General features: G+C 35.5%; 1 protein-coding gene and 1 pseudogene across 2 annotated transcripts in view; one reads left to right on the top strand and one right to left on the bottom strand.

The window, feature by feature from the left end:
- The window catches only part of ME1 (malic enzyme 1), a 216,267-nt gene that overhangs the window by 151,475 nt on the left and 40,482 nt on the right, over positions 1 to 24,310 (bottom strand). For both annotated transcript variants that reach the window (XM_033235546.1, XM_033235547.1), the window contains exon 3: positions 23,107 to 23,256. In XM_033235546.1, the coding sequence (XP_033091437.1) occupies positions 23,107 to 23,256 (150 nt within the window). The remainder of the gene's footprint in view (positions 1 to 23,106; positions 23,257 to 24,310) is intronic.
- Positions 17,101 to 18,253, top strand: LOC117097563 (annotated as a pseudogene).

Below are 24,310 nucleotides of genomic sequence, written 5' to 3'. Positions count from 1 at the left end.
TGCAAACAGAGACAGTTTTGAATTCCTCTCTTCTTATTTGAATACCTTTTATTTTTTTTTCTTACCTGATTGCCCTGGCCAGAACTTCCAATACTATGTTGAATAGGAGTGGTCAGAGAGGACATCCTTGTCTCATGCCAGTTTTCAAAGGGAATGCTTCCAGATTTTGTGTATTTAGTATGATATTGGCTGTGGGTTTGTCATAAATGGTTGTTATTATTTTGAGATATGTTCCATCAACACCTAGTTTGTTGAGAGTTTTTAACATGAAGGGATGTTGCATTTTATCAAGGCCTTTTCTGCATCTATTAAAATAATCATGTGGTTTTTGTCATTGTTTCTGTTTATGTGATGGATTACATCAATTGAATTGTGTATGTTATTTCTAAATGCCCAACACCAGAACTTAATATATGCATACATACATACTTCCAAGTAATATAATACTTGGAAGTGTTTCATACTTTCTAGTTCATAAATAACTTGTAGTTTCTGCTATATATTACAGTGCTTTATTACAAATTAACAAATGAGGAACAATTATCTTGTTTTATATTTTATTTTTAAATAGAAAAATCAATTTAATTATATCTGCATCATTTTAATCTTGACATTATGATTTTTATTAATCATATAAATTGTGTTCTATAAATTATTTCTCAGTGGTGTTTATAATATTTTAAAAAAGGGCCGGGGCTGAGCACGATAGCTCATGCCTGTAATCACAACACTTTGGGAGCCTGAGGCAGGTGAATCGCCTGAGGTCAGGAGTTCAAGACCAGCCTGGGAAACATGGTGAAACCCCATCTCTACTAAAAATACAAAATTAGCCGGCTGTGGTGGCGCATGCCTGTGATTCTAGCTACTTGAGAGGCTGAGACAGGAGAATCACTTGAACCTGGGAGGCAGAGGTTGTGGTGAGCTGAGATTGTGCCATTGCACTCCAGCTGGGGCAACAAGAGCGAAACTCTGCCAAAAAAAAAAAAAAAAAAAGAGGCCGGGTGCAGTAGCTCACACCTGTAATGCCAGCACTTTGGGAGGCCAAGGCAGGCAGATCCCCCAAGGCCAGGAATCCAAGACCAACCTGGCCAATGTGGCAAAACTCCATCTCTATCAAAAATCAAAAAAAAAAAGCTGGGTGTGGTGGCAGGGGCCTATAATCCCAGCTTCTTGGGACGCTGAGGCATGAGAATCACTTGAACTCAGGAGGCAGAGACTGCAGTGCACTAAGAATGCGCCACTGAACTCCAGCCCAGGCGACAGAACCAGACCCTGTCTCACAAAAAAAAAAAAAAAAAAAAAAAAAAAAATCAAAAAAGAAACATTAACACATTTTGATTGAAAAATGAAGTCAGAATGTTTCTGGCAGAAAGTAAGTCTAATTCACCTGTAAGATTTGATAAAGAGGACTGTTTGGGCCAATGAGGTTACATGGCAAGTCTTTTCCACTACATCAATGAACTAAATCTGTAACTTCAAGTTTATGACAAAAGTGCAAGATACACACGTTTTATATTGAAAAAGTTTATACTGTGGAAATGTATCAAAACTAACATTTTAATTTTCCCAATCCTTTATGAATATCTCAGATTAAATGACTTTAATGACTTTAAGTGAAAAAATAACAGATATTGGACCATTTAAAAAATCTTGGTGAAGACTTTTGGAGATAGTTTTCAGAAACTGAAAAAGTGATGATTATGATGATGGGGTAACAAATCCTTTCGCAATTGAAGTGGCTTCTAATTCTTTGCTTTCAACAATTTTGAAAGAGAATATAATCTAGTTGTCAATTGGTACATCAATTCAAAAGAAGTTTCCATAATATATCTCTATGTGTTTTTTGGCACATGACTTAGAAAAAGTTCTAAGAATTAAATGGCATTGCTAAACAAAACTCTTTGACATTTAGTAATAAGAAAGAAAAAAATAACTTTCTATCAAAAACGTCTTTTCAGAAAGAGGAATGATAATCATCTGGCATTGATGAAATTACCAGTCACTCTGAAACGTGCAATTGCACATTTGAGAGCATAGATTTTGGAAATACTTAAATTTAACCCAATATTTGACAGCATACTGGCAATCAAAATAATTTAACCTTTTAAACTCCCAGATATATAATATAATAACTTAATTTAAAAGGGAGAGGTACTAGGTTGGTAAATAATTATTTGAAAAAAATGTATGAAGCCTTTGGGATCTCAGCCTTCAGATTCCCTCAAGATCTTGCTAATTAACTACGTTCATAGCTGGGAAGGCAAAAGGATTGGTGTTTAGAAAGCATTTTTTTAAAAAATAAAGACTCCAATTATTGTTTTAGTTTCTGATCATTTTTTTCCATTTAAACTAAAATAAAATAAATTTCTAGTGGTTTCAAATAAATTTAAAAAGGTTTGAGGCAATAATTAATAAAGTCACAGATTCAGTAAAATCATGAAATTATTCAAACTATAGAAAAATGAGAGGAACCACAGAGATCCAGAAGACAGACAAGATTTACTCTGTTTTCTCTGAGCTGCAGTAAGGTGCCCCATACCCGGGAGGAGGAAGAAAGTGTGACACTCTGCTAAAGTGGGGCAGATTTTTTTTTTTTTTAAAGGACACGAGCCCTCCACTGAGCCTAGAAGGAACTCAACAGCTAACAGCTATCTAAAATGTGGGTTTCCAAGGCTCATTCATTAAAAATAATTAATAGAATGGGGGTGGGGAAAAGACAGGAAAAAGATGGTCCAAAGAAAACTACTATAATTGAGCATAAAATACTAGATATGCAAAGTTCAATAGGAAAAATTGAATTAGTTCTCAATTCTAGCAAGAGGGAAAGAAGAAAAAAGGCATTTCTTTGATTTTGAGAGGAATTTATCAAATGGGTCTTTATATAAAGCACATTGAACAATATAGTAGACATTGTTTCTAACCACTGTTTCAATGAAAGATATAAAAGAATTTTCTCTATTTGGTATTTTTTTTCTCATATAGACCCTGACAAAAATTAGATACAATGAAAGTTACAAATGCCTGTAAATCAGGTTGAATGAGTCAGAAATAATCTTTGCCAAAGACAGTTTGCTATATTGTTAAAGTATCAAACTAGAAGGTATATTCTCTATTCAGATATTTATATTTGTCCATTGATTGGAGAAGACAGCAGAGGGAAGGTTTTCTCTTTCTTCTTCTTCTTTTTTTTCAATTCAATGTGGCAGTTAGCAGATAGTTGAACAACAGAAATCCTTTATATAGCTCTCCAACGGACTGAACTGGCTTAATACATAAACGAGACTTTCAGCAACTTGTTCATCTGTTTTCCAACCACAAGGAGTTCTTCCCACCATAGTCATTGGTGGTTTTCTCTGGGTACGAACTAAAGAAGACTGCCCTCTGGGATTGCTTGAGGTTTTTGTTTTGTTTTGTTTTGTTTTTAGCACGTACCTCATTTCCAAATAAAAGCAAGAAGAAAACAGTTCAATATATTCTCTGGCATTGCTCATCATAGTGACTTACTTATTATACAAGCACTCTAATTACTTCCTTGTTTTTGACACTAAAAAATGAATTTCATTGGTGTAACTTTTCACATTTTAATATAAACTCTGTGTTCTATTTTGTTACATGAGAAATAATGAAACATAATAAAGAAACTATATTACCATGTCTAAGACTTTTACAGTCACATGTTAGGAATGTCTTATAACTGCAAGATAAGTCACAAACTAAATTTGGTAAAGAAATAATCTTTGCAAAAAGAAGTCCATAACATCAGTATCTTATTTATCTTACTAGAAAAAATAGTGAGCTCATCTGCTCACGTGAAAAAGAAAGAACTCTCCAATATAAAATAGCTTGTTTTCTGGGTGAGGACTTTATTGAGAAACTTTACATAGTCTAAATTACTGCTTAGATTTAACACTTTCCACCTGTCTTCAGAAATACTTGTATTTCCTTTAAGGTACTAAATATGATATACTAGTCATGAGGCAGAATAACCTAATAGCTTCCTTTGCATTCTATGAATACTTGTAAACACTGTTTTCAGTAATTTTTATATCAATCTTGATTTGTTAGTGTCTTAGAAACATCTTCATTAATGATATTTATAATACATAATTTACATTTGCTTGGTTTTTTGAAACCAGTCCTTAAAATTGTATTTTTAGTTGATGAGTCAGATGACATCCATCCTTTTCCATTATTATATATTACTAAATACATGTTATAACATTACAACCAATTATGTTCCAATGATAATTTCTGTAATCACGTGTCAAACTAAGTTTCAATACTTAGAAAAAGGAACTTCTGCTTTATAAGAAATAATTTGATATTTGAGAACTTTAGGTACATTTGAATGTTTGATAAATCAGTTTTTAAGTTCTATATACCTCTTGTCAAAAGAAAGGTTTAAGAGGGAACATTTTACTTAAAGTAACAATACTGATTTTACAGAAGAGGAAACTAAAGTTCAGATGAGACATTTAGTAGGAAGAAATAGAGGGATTCAAACCAACCCTCTTCAGGTCCAAAGCACATATAAGGCTGGCAATGTTTGTCATGCTTTATTGCCCACTTACTCACTTAACAAAAATTGCTAATTCTACTAAGTTCAGGGGTAGAGCTGAAAGATACAGAGTTGCTACCCTGAAGAAAAAAAAAAAAATCAGTAGATAGAAAAGAAAATCAGTTACTACACCATCAATATGATTTAGATTGTGAAAATGCCCAGGGGATTTCGAGGGCATTCAACTTGCCGTAGGGACCTGAGTGGGAGAAATAGGAAAGAGATGACAGAGAAGCAGGCAAAGGAGTCAGATTACAAAAATCCTTGAATATCATGCTAAAGAGTTTGAATTTTAACATGGGGGAAATGGGGAGCCATTCAGTTACTTTAGTCAGGAGAATGACACAATTAGATACATCTTTTTGAAAATCCACTCTCTTTTGACAGTTTTCAAGGGTAAATTTGCAGTAGTAGTCTAGGAAAGAAACAAGAAGAACCTAGCTTAAAAGAGTGGCAATGAGGATTGAAAGGACAAAGGAGACTCAACAGATAATTAAGGGGTACAATTTCTAATGCTCAAAAAGGGAAAGGAAGGGGAAAAAGTCCTGAATATCTCTGAGGTGTTTGGTTTAGATAACTGAATGAATGATGTTGCACCTTACAACGTCAGAAAACCTGGGAGTCTGGGATGTTAGGCTGGGGAGTGGGTTGGTGGAAGTAGTTGTTTTCCACACAAGACAAGCTACTTAATAGTTGAAAATATGAGTAATAATCTTAGGAAAAGAAATCTAGGCTACAGATATTAACTTGGAAATTCTTCAGTTACATGTGACTAAGAATATTCAGAATAAAAAAAAATAGAACCCAGAATAAAACCTTAGCAACTACCAACATTTTAGTGGGTGGAATGGATCACTGCAGTTAGTTGAACAGATTAAGAAGGAAATAATTGAAGAAAGGAAATGTATTAGATTTAGTTCATGGAAATAAAATGTTGAACCAATGAATTCATGGGGGACATGGAAAGAAATATCTGAGATAAGGAGGATAAGGCTGAGGAGTGTTTACATTCTTGTAACTACAGGAGTGAGATGAGCCAAAAACATAGCTGGAATGAAACACTGAGGAGCAGAAGGCCGAGCTGAAATTGAACTGTGCAGGCAGAATTATAGCACTCCACCCCCAGACGAATAATATTTTAATTAAAAAATAAGTGCACAGAAATGAAATGAATAATACTTACTGGCTGCATAGAACATGATCTAATTGACTCTTCTAGGAGGATAAGAAAGGATTGGTTCAGGATGAATTTGTGCAGTGAGCAAAGGACAAGATAGTGAGGGGATTGACTTGGGCTATAAATAAAATGAACTATATTAAGCCTGCAAGCTTGAGAAATTTTTTTTGAGATGGAGTCTCGCTCTATTGTTGCCCAGGCTGGAGTGCAGTGGCAAAATCTTGGCTCACTGCAAGCTTGAGAAATTCTTATGTACAGGAGACCTTCTTATCTCCAGCTGATGTATTCAGAGTCTGTGTATATACCTAGGTGCTGTGTATCCATATGATATCCCTATCACCTCACCTACCTATAGCCATCAATACAGGACTACAAGACTGTGGAATTATTCCCAAGTGAACTGGTTGCTGCTACTGGCAACTCTATTAGCTTACAGCTTTTCTTGATTTCCTTGCTCCATATCCTAAGAGGATCAAGTGCATTCAAAGCAATTAGGATTGGAAAGGGATCCAATACTGCAAGTCGTCTTAGTGTTCTTTCCATTCCATTCTAGCTCTCATTTCTAATATTGTATCCACATGGTAGCCAGAGTAATCTTTTAAAACTTTAGTTAGATGCTGTCATTCCTCTACTTTAAATATTCAATGGCTTTTTAAATGGATTAAGCACTATAATGAAACTCCATTATGACACCACACACCCTGCATGAGACTGCTGTCTACCTCAAACTTCATCTCATGCCACCTCCCCACTCCCAGATCTTCTGAACATGCTATTCCTTCAGGCTCAAAGGTTCTTCCTTTCCTTTCCCCCCCTCCCTCCCTCCCTCCCTCCTTTCCTTCCTTTCTCTCTCTTTCTTTTCTTCCTTTCTTTCTTTTCTTCCTTCTTCCTTCCTTCCTTCCTTCCTTCCTTCCTTCCTTCCTTCCTTCCTTTCTTTCTTTCTTTTTCTTTCTCTCCTTCTCTCTCTCTCTCCCCCTCTCCCCTCTCTCTCTCTGCCCCCCTTTCTTTCTTTCTTTTTCCTGATTTTTCACAAGCTGCTTCCTTATCCTTCAACTGGCAGCCTAAATATTACCTCCTCAGAGGTACATCCCTAACTACACTGTGAAAGGAAATCCTCTGTTATTGTTTATCACTGTCCTCTGTTCATTTCCTTCATAACACAAACAGTACTCATGTATTTCTTTATTCACTTGAATATTACCTGTAAATTCCACACATGCAGAAATTAAGTCTTTATTTACCTATTCTCAATGCTTAGTAAAGTGCCTGGCATGCAGTGGACACTCAATAAATTTCTGGTAATGGAAGGAAGGAGAAAGGAAATAATAAACATAGTCAATAATTTAAAAGACTATAAAAGATGGCAGAGTTGGGAAGAAAACAAAGCAAGAACCTTCTGGAAGAACTGAATGGTCAATAACATGATCTGACAATTTCTAAAATTAGGTTTAAATGTTAAATTACTACAATGATCCAGTCAGTATTAGGAACTTTTAAAAGTGAAACCATAGTAGAGCAATATTCCTAAGAAACATCTGCTAGAATTAAGCTCCTCTGAAAAGCAATATATGAAACTCTTCACATGTAAACATTCCCGTATTTGAGAAAATAATCTTAATTAACAAGCATAATATATCATTTTACCTTTTGAAATTCAGAACACATACTAACAGGGAAAGGTCCAGGAAGCTACATGATAGAGTGCAGCTTCTCTGAACAACTCACAGTCGAGTTGGAAAACATAATCAATCTAAGATAAGAAGACTCGAGACTGGTCTAGGAATATGTATTGGCTATTTTCATGTGTCACCCTAGCTAGGCATAGTACCCAGATGTTTGATCAAACATTCTAAATGCTTCCATGAAGGTAGTTTTTAGATGATACTAATATTTAAATCAGTAGATTCTGAATAAAACAGATTACCCTCCACAATGTGTATGGGCCTCATCCAATCAGCTGAAACCTTATTAGAAAAGACTGACCTCCCCTGAAGAAGAAGAAATTCTACTAGCAGACTGTCTTCAGACTCAAACTGCAGATTTTAGACTTGCCAGCCTCCACAATCTCATGGAACAATTCCTTAAAATGTATACACACATACATATACATACATACATACACACACACATATATACTATTGGTTTTGTTTCTCTGGAGGACTCTTACTAATGCAGAGGATTAGGAAAAAGAAAACAAGTTCAAGTGCCAACTCTGGCATTTACTACCTGGTGATACTTTCCTTAGAAAGATTGTTTTCCATTATAAAATGAGCAGATTTTAGAAATCAACAAATAGCAAATGTTACTGACTCAGTTTCTACATATCACAGCTCAACTATTGTTTCCAAATAAAAGTGGACTCAAAATGTACACAAAATAATTTTATATAACTTCTTCTTCATTTATTCACTTTAAAACTAGTAGAAGCACCCAATTAATTAAGTATAAATCGACTATTGTTCTGATAAACTCCAAAGTACTTTCCATAGTAAAAAGCACTGGAAAGAATCCTGGGTAACACTGATTTCATCAGGCAGATGGCATTTATTTGGCACATTTACAATAAAAATGATCGTATTTAAAGAGGGAAATAATATACTTGCACATTTTCAGCTTTCAAAATAAATTACCTCATTTCATAGTGAAAATGTTTTATTTAACAAGGCAGCACTATTTTTGTAAAATATGTAAAACATGATACTCCCCAAATTATTATGAATGCCGTTAATTCAGCCACCAATCATATTAAGATCAGGGTTTATACTGTTAAATGAGAAACTTCTTTGCTTAGAAAAAAATAAAATTTGATAAGTTTAAGGATATATTTTAAGCAGATAATATTTAATTTGGAATCCTTCTATCAAGTATTTTATAAATTTTACCATAAAAAATAAAATATTATTACAAAATATACAATAAAACATATAGTATTGAGTTAAAATTGACAATTTGCTGCATCCATGTTGCTGCAAAGTACATGATTTCATTCTTTTTATGGCTGTGTAGTATTCCATGTGTATATGACCACATTTTCTTTATCCAATCCACAGATGGTGGGCATCTAGGTTGATTCCATGTCTTTGCTATTGTGAATAATGCTGCAATGAACATACAAGTGCATGTGTCTTTTTGGTCGAATGGTTTATTTTCCTTTGAGTATATACCTAATAATGGAATTGCTGGGTTGAATGGTAGTTCAGTTTTAAGTTATTTGAGAAATCTCCAAACTGCTTTCTACAGTGACTAAAATAATTTACATTCCCACCAGCAGTGTATAAGCATTTTTCTTTGTAATCTCACCAACATCTGATTTTTAAAAATTTTTTAATCATAGTCACTGTGACTGGTATGAGATGGTATCTCATTGTGGTTTTGATTTGCACTTCTCACTGATGCTGAACATTTTTTCATGTCTTCTTTTGAGAAGTGTCTGTTATGTTTTTTGCCCACTTTTTAATGGGATTGTTTGTTTTTTGCTTGTAAATTTAAGATCCTTACATTAATAGATTCTGGATATTAGAGCTTTGCCAGATGCATAGTTTGTGAATATTTTTTTCCCATTTGGTAGGTTGTCTGTTTATTCTTGTAATAATTTCTTTTGCTGTGCAGAAGCTTTAATAAGGGTCCTTTCTTTGTTTTGGTTCCAATTGCTTTTGGGGACTTAGTCATAAATTATTTGCCAAGGCCAATGTCCAGAATGGTATTTCCTTTTTTTTTTTTTTTTCTTTTTTTTTTTTTTTTTTGAGACGGAGTCTCGCTCTTTGTCACCAGGCTGGAGTGCAGCAGCGCAATCTTGGCTCACTGCAAGCTCTGCCTCCTGGGTTCAAGTGATTCTCCTGCCTCAGCCTCCCAAGTAGTTGGGACTACAGGCGCCCGCCACCACACCGGCTAATTTTGTGTATTTTTGTAGATTCAGGGTTTCACCACATTGGTCAGGATGATCTCTATCTCTTGAACTTGTGATCCACCTGCCTCGGCCTCCCAAAGTACTGTGATTACAAGCGTGAGCTACCTCGCCTGGTCCAGAATGGTATTTCTTAAGGTTTCTTCTAGGTTTTTATAGTTTTAGGTTTTACATTTGTCTTTAATCTATCTTGAGTTAATTGTGAAAGGAATGGGTTCTGTTTCAATATTCTACATATTGGTAGCCAGTTACTGTAGCACCATTATTGAATAGGGAGTTCTTTCTCCATTGTTTGTTATCATTGACTTTGTCAAAAATGACATGGTTGTGGGTATGTGGCTTTACATCTCATCTAGTAATTTAAGTTCTACATTCTGAGGCTATGCCATGCAAGCATATACTTTCTTATATATAAAAATATTTCAAATAATTGACGGCTTAACTTTCAAGTCTTTCTTTTTAGGCTAAACATTCCTATTTCCACCAACTGTTTCTCACACGACAAGTTTTCAATAACTGTCACTGCTATTGTCACTTTCTCTGGATATCAATGACACTTCAAAACCATGGTATGCAAAACTAAATACACTATTCCAGAAGTGATTTGGGTAGGGGATGCAAAGTGATATAAGAACTATGCCTCCTTTTAAAAAATTCTTTATTTTGGGTAAAGAGGTATGAGATTTATAATCTTCCTTAAAAATAAATACCCTTCTAAAAGATGAGGGAATAACGCTCAAATTAATAGACTTGCATAAACATCACCTGAGATAAAATTTGGCAATTTTTCTTAATTCTCCATATGCTATGTGTAAACTTAAGTCAGAACACCTGAATGTACCACACAGATTGTTGAAAAGTTATTTTTGGATCCTAAACTAAATTTCCATTCAAGTTTTCCACATGTAAAATCTCTAGATGAATATGGAGACCCGATGAACTGTTACTTTATATTTTTAATAGCATTTTACAGTAAAAGATAAGTTTCATTGCATTGCTAAAAAGATTTATATGTCTATGCACAAATTTAGACAACTCTTAGAACTTGATGTAAAGAACTGACGTTTGAAACATGTCTACATTTTTTCCATTCTCCAAATATTTCCTCATTAAGGCAATGCTTAGGAAAGAAGATAGTTTCATATTTTAAACTACTACTGGGCACTCGCTGAATTTCCAGTACTTAAGATATAGGATACTCTACCTCACTCCTATTTAGCACAAGTCATATATACTTTTTCATAAAAGTAACTTTTATTCTGCTTGGAAAAAATAATTAGTTTAAATTCATAATTTAAGAAATCACCTATATCTCTATAATAAATAAAAATCAATTGTTAATAAATAATTATCTTTAACCACAAAATCAACTGAGGTAACAGTTAAGACTTGAACTAGTCTAGACATTCCATCTGACTTGTTTCACATCTTTGAAAAAAATTACACCAAATATTTCTTTTTCTCATACCTTAAAGTAGGGTTAAGCCAGTTTCAAGGGAAATGAGATAAATGGACAAAATAATATTACAGAATAAGTATAAATCAAAATCAAAGGCTTATTACCATAGATAAATAGTGAAAATGTTATTAATATTTAACATTAAAATGGTCACTTTTCTGGAAGCATTAAAAGCTAGCTGCCCTCTTAAACATCAACTATTTGATGTTTAAGAGAACTTCTAGAAATGCAAACAATTATAACACAGTAAAAAATAAAAGTCACATACTAAACCAGAACTATAAGCCAAAAATATTTCCTGGTTCTCAAAAGTTTCCTAGACATTTCTAAAGATTCTAAAGTAGTTCAATTTTAAAAAGGCAAACCAATTAAGAATAGTTCTGGTTCACCCGGGCAGCTTTAGTATCCCAGACTACCTAAAGGTTTAGGACCACCTCTCACCTCTTCCCAGAAACTTCCGTTCTGGTCCATGAAAAAAGGCTAGCTCCACCTATCTCAGAGTATGAGGACCTAGGACAGCAAGGCACGTCTACTAACCTCTGGGTACTGAATCACCTGACAGTTTACATTATAATTGTCAAATAACAAGTAGAATAGCATTAAACCATTGAAAGTTCCTGCAACAGACTGAATGTGTCCCCCCAAATTAATGTATTTTGAAATCCTGACTCCCCAATATGATGGTATTAGGAGATGGGGCCTTTGGGAGGTGATTTAGGTCATATCATTAGTGCCCTTTATAAAAGGGACTCCAGAGAGCTCTCCGCTTTCCGCAACGTGAGGAAACGACAGGAAGCTGGCAGTCTGCTACCCAGAAGAGGGTCCTTACTGGAACACAACCATGCTGACACCCTGCTTTCAGACTTCCCAGCCTCCCCAGAACTGTGAGAAATGCATTTCTGTCACTGTTAAAGTACCCAGTTTATGGTAGTGTATTACAGCAGCCCAAATTGACTAAGACAGCGCCACAGTCTTATTTCAAACATTAGAATTTTAATTTGCAGTTATTAAAACTGGCTGTGAAACCATGTTTCTTTTCCATAAAAAACTTAGACTCATTTTACAATCAATGAGTTATTGAAGTACTTATAGCTTAATCAAGGAAAATTACCATACTATATAGTATATTACAATAGATATACGAAAAAAGCCAGGTAGATTTAAAACTAGAGAAAATTTATAAAGCAAGAACAATATGAAAGTTTCATTCCATTAATCTCTCCTTTGATAGCATACTTATAATCTGTACTATAAAATGAGAACATTTTTTGGTTAAAGGAATATTAGATTTGGGAAGGTTTCTTTCTACATTTATTCTTTTTAAGCTTCTTTTCTTGCTGCTATTTCACAAATCAAATATCAATTAAAACTGACACCCTCATCATATGAGACAACACTATTGGCTATACATCTGCAGAAACTATATGTTTCCATATAAGTAAACATTATTTAGACTCTCATATTTGTATATATCTCCATTTCTAATCATGGTCATGATGGCATACTAGACATACTTCCTCATATGAAATTACATATTAAGTAATAATATGTAAGCTTAGTCCCCACAATTTAAATAATGAATACTCTACTTCAAGTCCTTTTGGGATTCTAAAGGAAAAAAGTATAAAAATGTATTATTAAATGTAGAAAAAATATTTTAATATTTTGTTTTGGCTGATTTTAATATTTCCTTTTATGCATTTTTCAAAGAATCTTCTATGAAGTCATATAGCAGCATAATAGAACATCTTATTGACTAAATCTTTTTAACAATTAGTCTTGTTGATAATCTGTGACATTGCCAAACTCGAAACAGATACCATTCGCGCAGCATATATAATATGCAAGTTAAAATGTTAGGATGTTTTCAGTACATCATCTACTAAGTTCCAGGTCCATATATTTAATTGACTATTAGGCCCTTCTACTTGGAAGTCCAAAAGACATTTAAAATTTAGCATGTCCCAAAAATAAACTCAACTCTCCCCTCCCCTGCCCTCCCCTCCCTCCCTCCTGCTCTCTCTCTCTCTCTCTCTCTCTCTCTTTCTTTTCACAGGATCTCATTCTACCCCACAGGCTAGAAAGAGTGCAGTGGTGTAATCACAGCTCACTGCAGCCTCAACATCCCAGGCCCAAGCAATCCTCCCACCTCAGCCTCCTGAGTAGCTGGACTATAGCACGCACCACCACATCAAAAAATACGGGGTTTCACCATGTTGTCCAGGTTGATCTTGAACTCTTAAACTAAACTGATCCGTCTACCTTGGCCCCTCAAAGTATTGGGATTACAGGCATGCACCACTACATCTGGCCCCCCAAATGAACTTTCTATCTCTCTCAAATATTCCAATATTCTGAAATTTGGTACATGATACCATAATCTATTTGATCATCAAGAAACCCGAGAGTTAAAATAATACCAGCAACAATAACCACCATTTGAGAATATCTACTTTGTACCAATAATTAGGCTATATATACTACTTTATTAAATCTAATTCTCACCATCCAAAAAACTCACAAAATAGGTTATTAGTCTGAGAAACTTTGCTGTAAAGAATCCTGTTTGATTTCATTTAATTCCGTTTTTCTCCAATTAATTTGAGCACTGAATACTTTTTTCATCATAACTTTTTGGTGAACCAAAAGTACTGATCTAATCAAACTCTGGAAAATGCTTTTTTAAAGAAGACTATCCCCAGCAAACTGTTGTTTTAGCCCATTCTGTTTGCCAAAATCAAATCAGTGGTGCCCTGTACACGGATGAGTGAATGAGGCCAGGTATGGTGGTAATCCCAGCACTTTGGAAGGCCGAGACGGGTGGATCTTTTGAGCCCAGAAGTTTGAGACCAGCCTGGGCAACACGGTGAAACTCTGTCTCTGCTAAAAAAAGTACAAAAAAATAGCTGGGCATGGTGGCGCATGCCTGTAATCCTATACTTGGGAGGCTGAAGCAGGAGAATCACTTGAATCCAGGAAACAGAGGTTGCAGTGAGCTGAGACTATGCCACTTCACTCCAGCCTGGGTGACAGAGTAAGACTCCTTCTCAAAAGTAAAACAATAATAATAATATTTCATGTCCTCACAGTCTGATTCCTTAGAGTGTGTCCAATTTCTTTAATATCTATTATTTATGAGAATTTGTCTGCCAGAATAATATGCTTAAACAGTAGGAGAAATAAAGAATATATGAATACTTTACATTTTTTTCTGTGTAAGTGAATGAATAAAGTAATTCTACGTTACAATTTCTCTGAGATAGCAAACAACATATATTAATTGAACACCAACCAGGCATTAAATCTAAATAGCATGAGAAATACAAGAATAATTTATAAAATATGATCCCTTTTCTCTAGAATCTTACAATCTAGTTGAGACAAAAAGAGATCAAGCATATTTTGATAGAACATTAGAAATATCAAAAGTAGGAACATGAATAATTGCCAAATACATGGTATAATAATATGTAGCTAATCAGAACTCAAAAGAGAGGGAGATAAATCTTAGAAAATGCAGTGTAAAAATACAGTAGGTAGAAATATTTCCAAAGAAATTATATGAATCTGCTTTACCTATCCATTACATATAGCTGCATTATCAATTTGCACAAAACTTTTCTTTAAAAAAAGTTTCACAACATACAGGTAACTTAAGTAACATAGGAAGCTCAGCAGTCTGCAAAAATTAAAAAAAAAAATTGTCTCTAGCTTCCAAAAATCACACCTCTATATACAAACTAACCACAATTAGGCACACTGACATAAGCAGACTGCACTACCAAATAATGGAAATTCTGCAAGAATTAAAATGATTTGGGCACATGGGAACAAGACAATCCAAGCAAGCCCAAAAATATTCTTAAAAATGATTATCTATGACATCTGAAAAACCCACACAAAGTATCTATGCCAAAAAGAAAATAAATTCCCCACAAAACCAATAAATGAATATCCCAGCAGTCATTTAGAAAAAAAATGGAAATAGTGTTAGTCATACAAGAATTTATTTTGGATACCTACCCAGATTTTAATGCCATATTCAAAATAAAAAAAAATCTATCCACAGAAAAGTATCACAGCATTAAGACATATACTTAAAAGTGTGATCAAAAGATATATGTTTTTAACTATGTTAAGCTCAGTACTTGAAGTACTATTAACCCTTAATTTTCACTATGTTCCTAAGTGCCACCACCAAAACCATACACGGTAAGTATTAATAGAATTAGGGGTATAATTCTCCTCTTCACTTTCTGAATGTCTTAAAATACCTGCTGTTGTAGTAGATAAGGTTTACTAGACATTTTTCCATTTTGGCTTAAAAATAAAATTCATCTATATGCTAATGGAAGATCCATCATTCACAGCATTCACACATCCACAATTCCCTTTCTAATTAAATACAACACTTAAATTTATGCCACATAACACAATTTCAAATAGGATTTTTTTATAATTATAGGAGAAGCCATAATTATTTTACTGGAAAACTTCAAAATCATCAAACATTCAATAAAATATACATACTAAATTGCAATATGACAGAAAACTGTCATGAAGAGGTCATACAGAAATGGACTTAGAAACTTTGCTTTCTCTGGTAGTAAAGCATTCCTTACTTAAATTTCAAATATTACAGAAAATTTGAAAGAATAATACAATAAATACTTCCACCTAGATTCAACATTTATACACATTTTGCCACAAATGCTTTCCTACCTCTACCCTCTTCCCCATTTCTTCCTCTCCCCTTCCCCAGTCACCCATCTCTCTCTATATATATACATATATACATACATAAAAAAGTACTTATATAAGTTTATATATATGTAAACATATTTATTTCTAAGAAAGCCCCCATAATCAAATACATTAGTATTTCTACAGAAAAACAAATGATAGTAAATGAGATAGACTATTATAGTCTTATAAATCCAGTTTACTGCTGGACTTAGACTTATAAGACTATACATAGTCTTTGGTACTGCTGCCAATGATTTCAGGTAAGATCAGGTTTTGTCCCAAATGAGATTTTTTTACTGTCTTGATTTTCAAAGTTTTGGAATTTAAAAGTATGGATAAGATGTGGCAGACTATAGTATTACTCCCAATTTACAAATGAGGAAACTGAAGCACAGAAAAGTTAAATACCTTATACCAGGCTACAACAAGAGGCAAAACCAGTAAGTGAAAATAGGCTACCTACTCCAGAGCCCATACTTTCAATCACTACTCTAGGAAGCTTTCAGTCCAGTAGAAAGTCCCTGTGACTGTCTATATTTTTATCCAGAATTTGGAATTTAAAACTTACCCCTAATTCCATTATTACCCTCCTAATCTGAGCCACTATCATCTCTCACTGGGTTTACTGGAATAGTCTCCTAACAAGGGTCCCTGATTCTTCTTTTGCTTTAATCTATTCTCAACACAGCAACCAGAATGTTCTTTTTAAAAATATTAGATCACGTCATGTAACTGCATAAGACCATTTACGGCTTTTCATTTAGCTAACAGTAAAAGCCAATGTTCTTCCAAAGAGCCTACAGGAAGCCCTAAGACCTACACCCGCTCATTGACCTACCTCTGTTAACTCATCTCCTACTCTCCCTCTCTCTCACTTCACTTCAGACACAGTGGTCTCCATGCTGCTCCTGGTCTCCAGGCATATTCTCACTGAGGGCCTTGGCATTGGCTGTTCCTTCCATCTGGCATGTTTCCACTCCTATCTTTGTGACTTCCTCCCTAACTCCCCCAATATCATCTTCCAATGAGACCTACATTGTCCACTCTATGTAAAATTACAACTGCCTCCTGCAAAGCAACTGACACTCCTGATCCCCCTTTTCCTGTTCTCTTTCTCCATAACACTTATCACCTTCAAACATTCTAGACAATTTATTTATTTTATATGTTTGTCTCTTCTTCTTTTGGAATATATGCACACCAAAGTATCCTAAGCCTGAGAAAACCATCTAATATAGTAAAAGTTCTCAAAAAATACTTGCTGCGGCTCTCTGCTCCTCCCATTCGACAGACAGCTGAATCTTCTCGTGCACTGCCAGCTGCATCCCTGAGACACCATGGTGAAGGTGAAGACTGGAGTCAACGGATTTGGTCATATTGGGTGCCTGGTCACTAGGGCTGCTTTAAACTCTGGTAAAGTCGATATTGTCGCCATCAATGACCCCTTCATTGACCTGAACAACACCGTCTACATGTTCCAGTATAATTCCACCCATGGCAAATTCCATGGCACTGTCAAGGCTGAGAACGGGAAGCTTGTCATCAACAGAAATCCCATCACTATCTTCCAGGAGGAAGATCCCTCCAAAATCAAATGGGGTGATACTGGCACTGAGTCCACCGGCGTCTTCGCCACCATGAAGAAGCTGGGGCTCACTTGCAGGGAGGAGCCAAAACGGTCATCACCTCTGCACCCTCTGCTGATGCCCCCGTGTTCGTGATGGGTGTGAACCATGAGAAATATGACAATAGATCAAGATCGTCAGCAATGCCTCCTGCACCACCAACTGCTTATTGCCCCTGGCCAAGGGCATCCATGACAACTTTGGTATCGTGGAAGGACTCATGACCACAGTCCACAACATCGCTGCCACCCAGAAGACTTTGGATGACTCCTATGGGAAACTGTGGCATGACAGCCACAGGGCCCTCCAGAATATCATCCCTACCTCTAATGGTGCTGCCAAGGCTGTGGGCAAGGTCATCCCTGAGCTAAACGGGAAGCTCACTGGCATGACCTTCCGTGTCCCCACTGCCAACACGTCATTGGTGGACCTGACCTGCCATCCGGAAAAACCTGCCAAATATGATGACGTCAAGCAGGTGGTGAAGCAGGCATCAGAGGGCCCCCTCAAAGGCATCCTGGGCTACACTGAGCACCAGGTTGTCTCCTCCAACTTCAACAGTGACATCCACTCTTCCACCTTCGATGTGGGGGTTGGCATTGCCCTCAACGACCACTTTGTCAAGCTCATTTCCTGGTATAACAGTGAATTTGGCTGCAGCAACAGGGTGGTGGACCTCTGCCCACATGGCTTCCAAGAAGTAAGACCCCCAGACCACCAGCCCCAGTGAGAGCACGACGGGAAGAGAGCGGCCCTCACTGCTGGGGAGTCCCTGCCATACTCAGTCCCCCACCACACTGAGAATCTCCCCTCCTCACAGTTTCCATGCAGACCCCCTAAAAGGGAGGAGCTGAGGGAGCCCCACCTTGTCATGCACCATCAATAAAATCCCCTGTGCTTAGCCAAAAAAAAAAAAAAAAAAAAAAACTTGTTGCTATTGAGATTTCTATCGACTTCAACCCAAATACTTTGTTTGATTCAAGCTCTTCTGCATTTCTTATCATTGTTAGTACTTAGTATCTCACAGAAACAGAATTTCAATAAACATCCTTGAATTTAAAACAGCTTTTTATTATGCTCATATTAAGATTCTTTACATAGAAATATATCTTTGGACATACACAGACGTTTATGATACATTACTCAGAGAAGAGAGTAAGGCAAGAAATAGTTTATATAGTATGATCCCTTCATCTATAAGGAAAATACTGTAGGTTCTTGCCTATAGTAAGGCAAGAAATAGTTTATATAGTATGATTCCTTCATCTATAAGGAAAATAGTATGTATTGTGTCTGTCAGGGTTTTTTGGTATGATGACATTAGGCATTTTTAAGTTTCTTCCTTCTGAATATTTGTTTCATTATTTTTTCAATATGAATATCTAATCATTTGTATATTTAAAATAATATGCTTATATATCCAGAAAACAATTACTTTGCAATACAATTAACAGTAAATTCTAACTCCTGTTCTTCCATGAAAAAAAATTAGTCACTGTTAATGTAACTATTATATAAACATAACATGGATATGTGCTATTAATGTAGTTTAGTATGCAGATTGATGGAAGAAATAAGACCTATTGTATATTTCAAAACAGCTAGAAGAAGATAATCTGAATTTTTCCAGCACAAGGAAAAGATAAATATTTAAGGTGATAGATATCCCAATTACACTGATTTGATCTTCACAAATTATATGAATGTATTAAATTATCACATATATCCCCAAAATATGTATACCTAATATGTATCAATAGAAAAAATTTAATGTCATTTAGATCTATAGATACTTGTCTAATTATTCTCTTTATACAAACGGATGATGTGTCCAACTCTTTTCTTTATACAAAGGGTAATGAAGCACAGTATGATAAATATTACCACTATATCAATACAGCTACATGACATCCACATTCAATATTGCTTTCAGATAATACCTCTGAAATATCCCTTTTAAGGACAGTACTTTCAATAGCTTTTGTGTTTGTGGTATATACTTTAAACATTTCTTTTTTATCTTTAAATTCAAAGCCAAAAGTAGCAAAAACATATTCAACTTGAACTTTTGTTGTTGCTGTTGTTAAAAGTATTAATATTTATTTATTTCAAATGTTTCTTGTTTCAAAAAGTATTGAAACTAATATAATGAATAAGCAGTGCTAGAAAAATTGTGTTCTATATTTTAGGCATCTCAAAGGTGACTACTATTTCATTTAAGGGAAAGAACAAAAGAGCTCCTTTAAGATCATTTAATTTTGACTTAATTTAGAAAGTAATATTCTCATTTCAGAAAAATTTGGAATCTTTGTTTTAACCTGTAAAAGTATATATAATAGGGGTAATTAGCAAATCAAAGGCAAGCTTAATTATGATCAATATTACTTTTTTTTTTTTTTTGAGACGGAGTCTCACTCTGTCATCCAGGAGTGCAGTAGCAATCTCAGCTCACTGAAGCTTCTGCCTCCTGGATTCAAGCAATTCTCCTACCTCAGACTCCGTAGTATCTGGAATTACAGGTGACCACCAGCACGCTCAGCAATTTTTGTATTTTTAGTAAAGATGGGGTTTCACCATGTTGGCCAGGCTGGTCTCAAACTCCTGACTTCAGGTGATCTGCCTGCCTCAGCCTCCCAAAGTTCTGGAATTACAGGTATGAGTCACCATGCCCAGCCAATCACTTTCTTTCAAAACAAAAAAGAAATTCATTTACTATCTGTAAAAGGGAACCCAAATTGATTTGGAAATACTTTCTATTATCTTATTTTTTATTTATTTATTTTTTTGAGATAGTCTTGCTCTGTTGCCAGGCTAGAGTGCAGTGGCGCAATCTCGACTCACTGCAACCCCACTTCTCAAGTTCAAGCGATTCTCCTCCCTCAGCCTCCCGAGTAGCTGGGACTACAGGCACATGCCACCATGCCCAGCTAATTTTTGTATTTTTAGTAGAGATGGAGTTTCACCATGTTGGCCAGGATGGTCTTGACCTCTTGACCTCGTGATCCGCCCGCCTCAGCCTCCCAAAGTGCTGGGATTACAGGTATGAGTCACTGCGCCTGGCCAAATCTTAAATCTAGAGAGAAAATTTGGTACTGGAAGTCCTAGCCGGAGCAATTAGCCAAGCAAAGGAAAAAAAAAAAAGGCATCCATATTAGAAAGGAAGAAGTTAAATGGTCTCCGTTTGCGGACAATGTAGAAATCCCTAAAAACTCCAACAAAAAACTGTAACAACTAATAAATTCAGGAAAGTTCCATGATACAAAATCAACATATAAAAGTCAGCAATGTTTCTAATACACTAACTATAAACTATCCAAAAATATCAAAAAAGCAATCCCATTAATAATAGCTACCAGGGCTGGGTGTAGTGGCTCATGCCTGTAATCCCGGCACTTTGGGAGGCTGAGGCGGGTGGATCACTTGAGGCCAACAGTTTGAGACCAGCCTGGCCAACATGGTGAAACCCTATCTTTATTAAAAATACAAAAAGTAGTTGGATGTGGTGGTGAGCACCTGTAATCCCAGCTGCTCAGGAGGCTGAGCCATGAGAATCACCTGAACCCAGGAGGCAAAGGTTGCAGTGAGCCAAGATCATGTCACTACACTCCAGACAGAGTAAGACTGTCTCAAGACAATAATAATAATAACGATAGCCACCAAAAAAACAAAATACTTAAGAGTAAATTTAACCAAAGACATGAAATATCTGTATGCAGAAAACTATAAAACATGATGAAAAAAATTTAAGAAGACACAAATAAATGGAAAGATATTCCATTTCATGGATTGGCAGAACTAATATTGTTAAAATGACCATACTACCCAAAGAGATCTACAGTTTCAGTACAATCCCTATCAGAGTTCCAATGACATTTTTTCCACAGAAATATAAAAAAAAAATCAAAAAATTCATATGAACCACAAAAGACCCCAAATATCCAAAGCAATCTTAGGCAAAAAGAACAAACCTAGAGGTATCTTACTACCTGATTTCAAAATATACTGTAAGTTATGGTAATCACAACGGCATGGTACCAGTATAAAAACAAACATACAGACCAATGAAAGAGAATAGAGAGCCCAGAATGAAAGAGAATAGAGAGCAGAATTGAGAGCCCAGAAATAAATCCACGAATTTACAGTCAACTGATTTTTTACAAAAGTGAAATGGAGAAAGTCTCTTCATTAAATGGTGATGGGAAAACTGGTTTTCCAAATGCCAGAAGAATGAAATTAGACCCTTACTTCACACCATATATATTTTTTTTTAAGTCAACTCAATAGGTAAAGAAAAACGTAAGACTTGAAACTATAAAACTACTACAAGAAAATTTAGGGGAAAAGCCTCATGATACTGGTCTGGGCAGTGATGTTTTTAGATACGACCCCAGTGGCAAAGGCAAAAGCAAAAACAGACAAATGGAATTGTAATAAACTAAAAAGCACTACAGTCAGTCAACAGAGTGAAGAGACAACCTATGAAATAGGAGAGAATATGTGTGAACCATACATCTCATAAGGTATTAATTCAAAATATATAAGGAACTCAAATAACTCAATAACAAGAAAACAAATAACCTGTTTTTAAAATGAGCAAACTACCAGAATAGACAGTTCTCAAAACAGGATATACAAATGACCTACAGGTATATGAAAAGTTGCTCAACATCACTAATTATCAGAGAAATTGAAATTAAAAGCACAGTGAGATATCACCTCACACTTGTTAGAATGGCTATTATCAAAAAGATGAACAATAAGTATTGGCGAGGAACCTGAGGAAAGGAAACTCTTATTCACTGTTCAGTGGGAATGCACACTAGTAAATCTATTATGGAAAACAGTATGGAAGCTCCTCAAACAATTAAGAATAGAGCTACCATATGATCTAGTAATAACACTACTGGGTACGCATCCAAAGGAAATGAAATCAGTATGTCTAGGAGATATCTGTACTCCCATGTTCACTACAGCATTATTCACAATGGCCAAGATATGGGATCAAGGTAAGAGTCCATCAACAGATGAATGAATAAAGAAAATGTGGTACATACACACACTAGGATACCACTCAGCTTTAAAGAAGAAAGAAATTCTGTTATTGCAACAATATGGCGAACCTTTAGGATATTCTCTTAAGTGAAATAAGCCAGACACAGAAAGACAAACACCACATGATCTTGTATGTGGAACCTAAAAATAGTCAACATCATAGCAGCAGAGAGAAGAATGGGTTACCAGAGGATAGGAGAAAGGTGCGGGGAGAGGGTTGCAGGATTAGGGAAATGCTGGTGAAAAGGATACAAAATTTCAGTTAAACAGGAGGAATGAGTTCAAGACATCTATTGTACCACACAGTAACTATTGCTAAGGATAATTTACTACATATGTGAAAACTGCTAAGATTTTAGCATACTCACCACAAATGAATGGTATGAATGTGAAATAATACATATGCTAATGAGTTTGATTTTACCATTTCACAATGTATACGTGTTTCAAAACATCCTCTGTACATCATAAATATATGCAATTTTATTGTCAAATTTAAAATAATAACAAATTTTAAATTACTGCAAAAAAACTTACAAAAATAAATAAAGATACAAGTTGCATTTAAAATAAAAGTTGACATACCTTGGCTTCCGAAACACCAAACTATATTGTTGGCAAGCCAGACCCACAGTGGGAGTATAAACAATAGGCATGAATTTCTCAACGTCAGACGTTAGCACTTTATAAAAGAGTTTTTCATTTCTATCTTGGAGATCCATTAAGAGAAGATACCTATAAAAATTGGGCATAATTAGATCTACATCCCATAAAGTCATGAAATAGCTACTTAGAAATCTAATTAAATATTTTCAACCAAGTATAAAGTACATTTAGGTTACATAGAAAACATCTGATTAAAAAAGACTTAGGAAATATTATTTTCTTTTTCTTTAAGACAGAATCTCGGCCAGGCTCAGTAGCTCATGCCTGTAATCCCAGCACCTTGGAAGGTCGAGGTGGGTGGATCACGAAGTCAGGAGTTCAAGACCAGCCTGGCCAACATGGTGAAACCCCGTTTGTCTCTACTAAAAATACAAAAATGACTGGGCATGGTGGCTCACGCCCGTAATCCCAGCACTTTGGGAGGTAGAGGCAGGTCGATAACGAGGTCAGGAGTTCAAGACCAGCCTGGCCAACATGGTGAAAACCCATCTTCTGAGTAGCTAGGATTACAAGCGCGCCACCACACACGGCTGATTTTTTTTTTTTTGAGACAGAGTCTCGCTCTGTCACCCAGGCTGGAGTGCAGTGGCATGATCTCGGCTTACTGCAACCTCTGTCTCCCTGGTTCAAGCATTTTCTCCTGCCTCAGCCTCCCAAGTAGCTGGGACTACAGGTGCACACCACCAAGCCCGGCTAATTTTTTTTGTATTTTTAGTAGACACAGAGTTTCAATATGTTGGCCAGGCTGGTCTTGAACTCCTGACCTCAAGTGCTCTGCCTGCCTCGGCCTCCCAAATTGCTAGGATTACAGGCGTGAGCCACCACACCCAGACAAGAAATATTCTTAAATATCTCAAAGAATAAAGAACCATAAACTTAATTAATATCATGTAAACATTAAAATCATTGCTGAAATAGCACAGTTTTATTTAATACTTGAAGAGACTTTATCCCTATTTTTAAAAAGATGAAAATATCACTGTAGATTTAATTTAATATTAACTAAGTTAATAGAAAGATTTCATCCTTTGACTTGCAGTATTGAATAACCAAGGGAAATGACATACAGGAAATGAGAGAAGGTAACACTCATCCTAAAAATAACTAAGGTAGGGAAGTTCAA

Source organism: Trachypithecus francoisi, unplaced genomic scaffold, assembly GCF_009764315.1.
Source record: "Trachypithecus francoisi isolate TF-2019V2 unplaced genomic scaffold, Tfra_2.0 Lachesis_group15, whole genome shotgun sequence".
Lineage (NCBI taxonomy): Eukaryota > Metazoa > Chordata > Mammalia > Primates > Cercopithecidae > Trachypithecus > Trachypithecus francoisi.
Note: the sequence above shows the minus strand (reverse complement) of the source record. Positions and strands in the feature narration are given on the sequence as shown.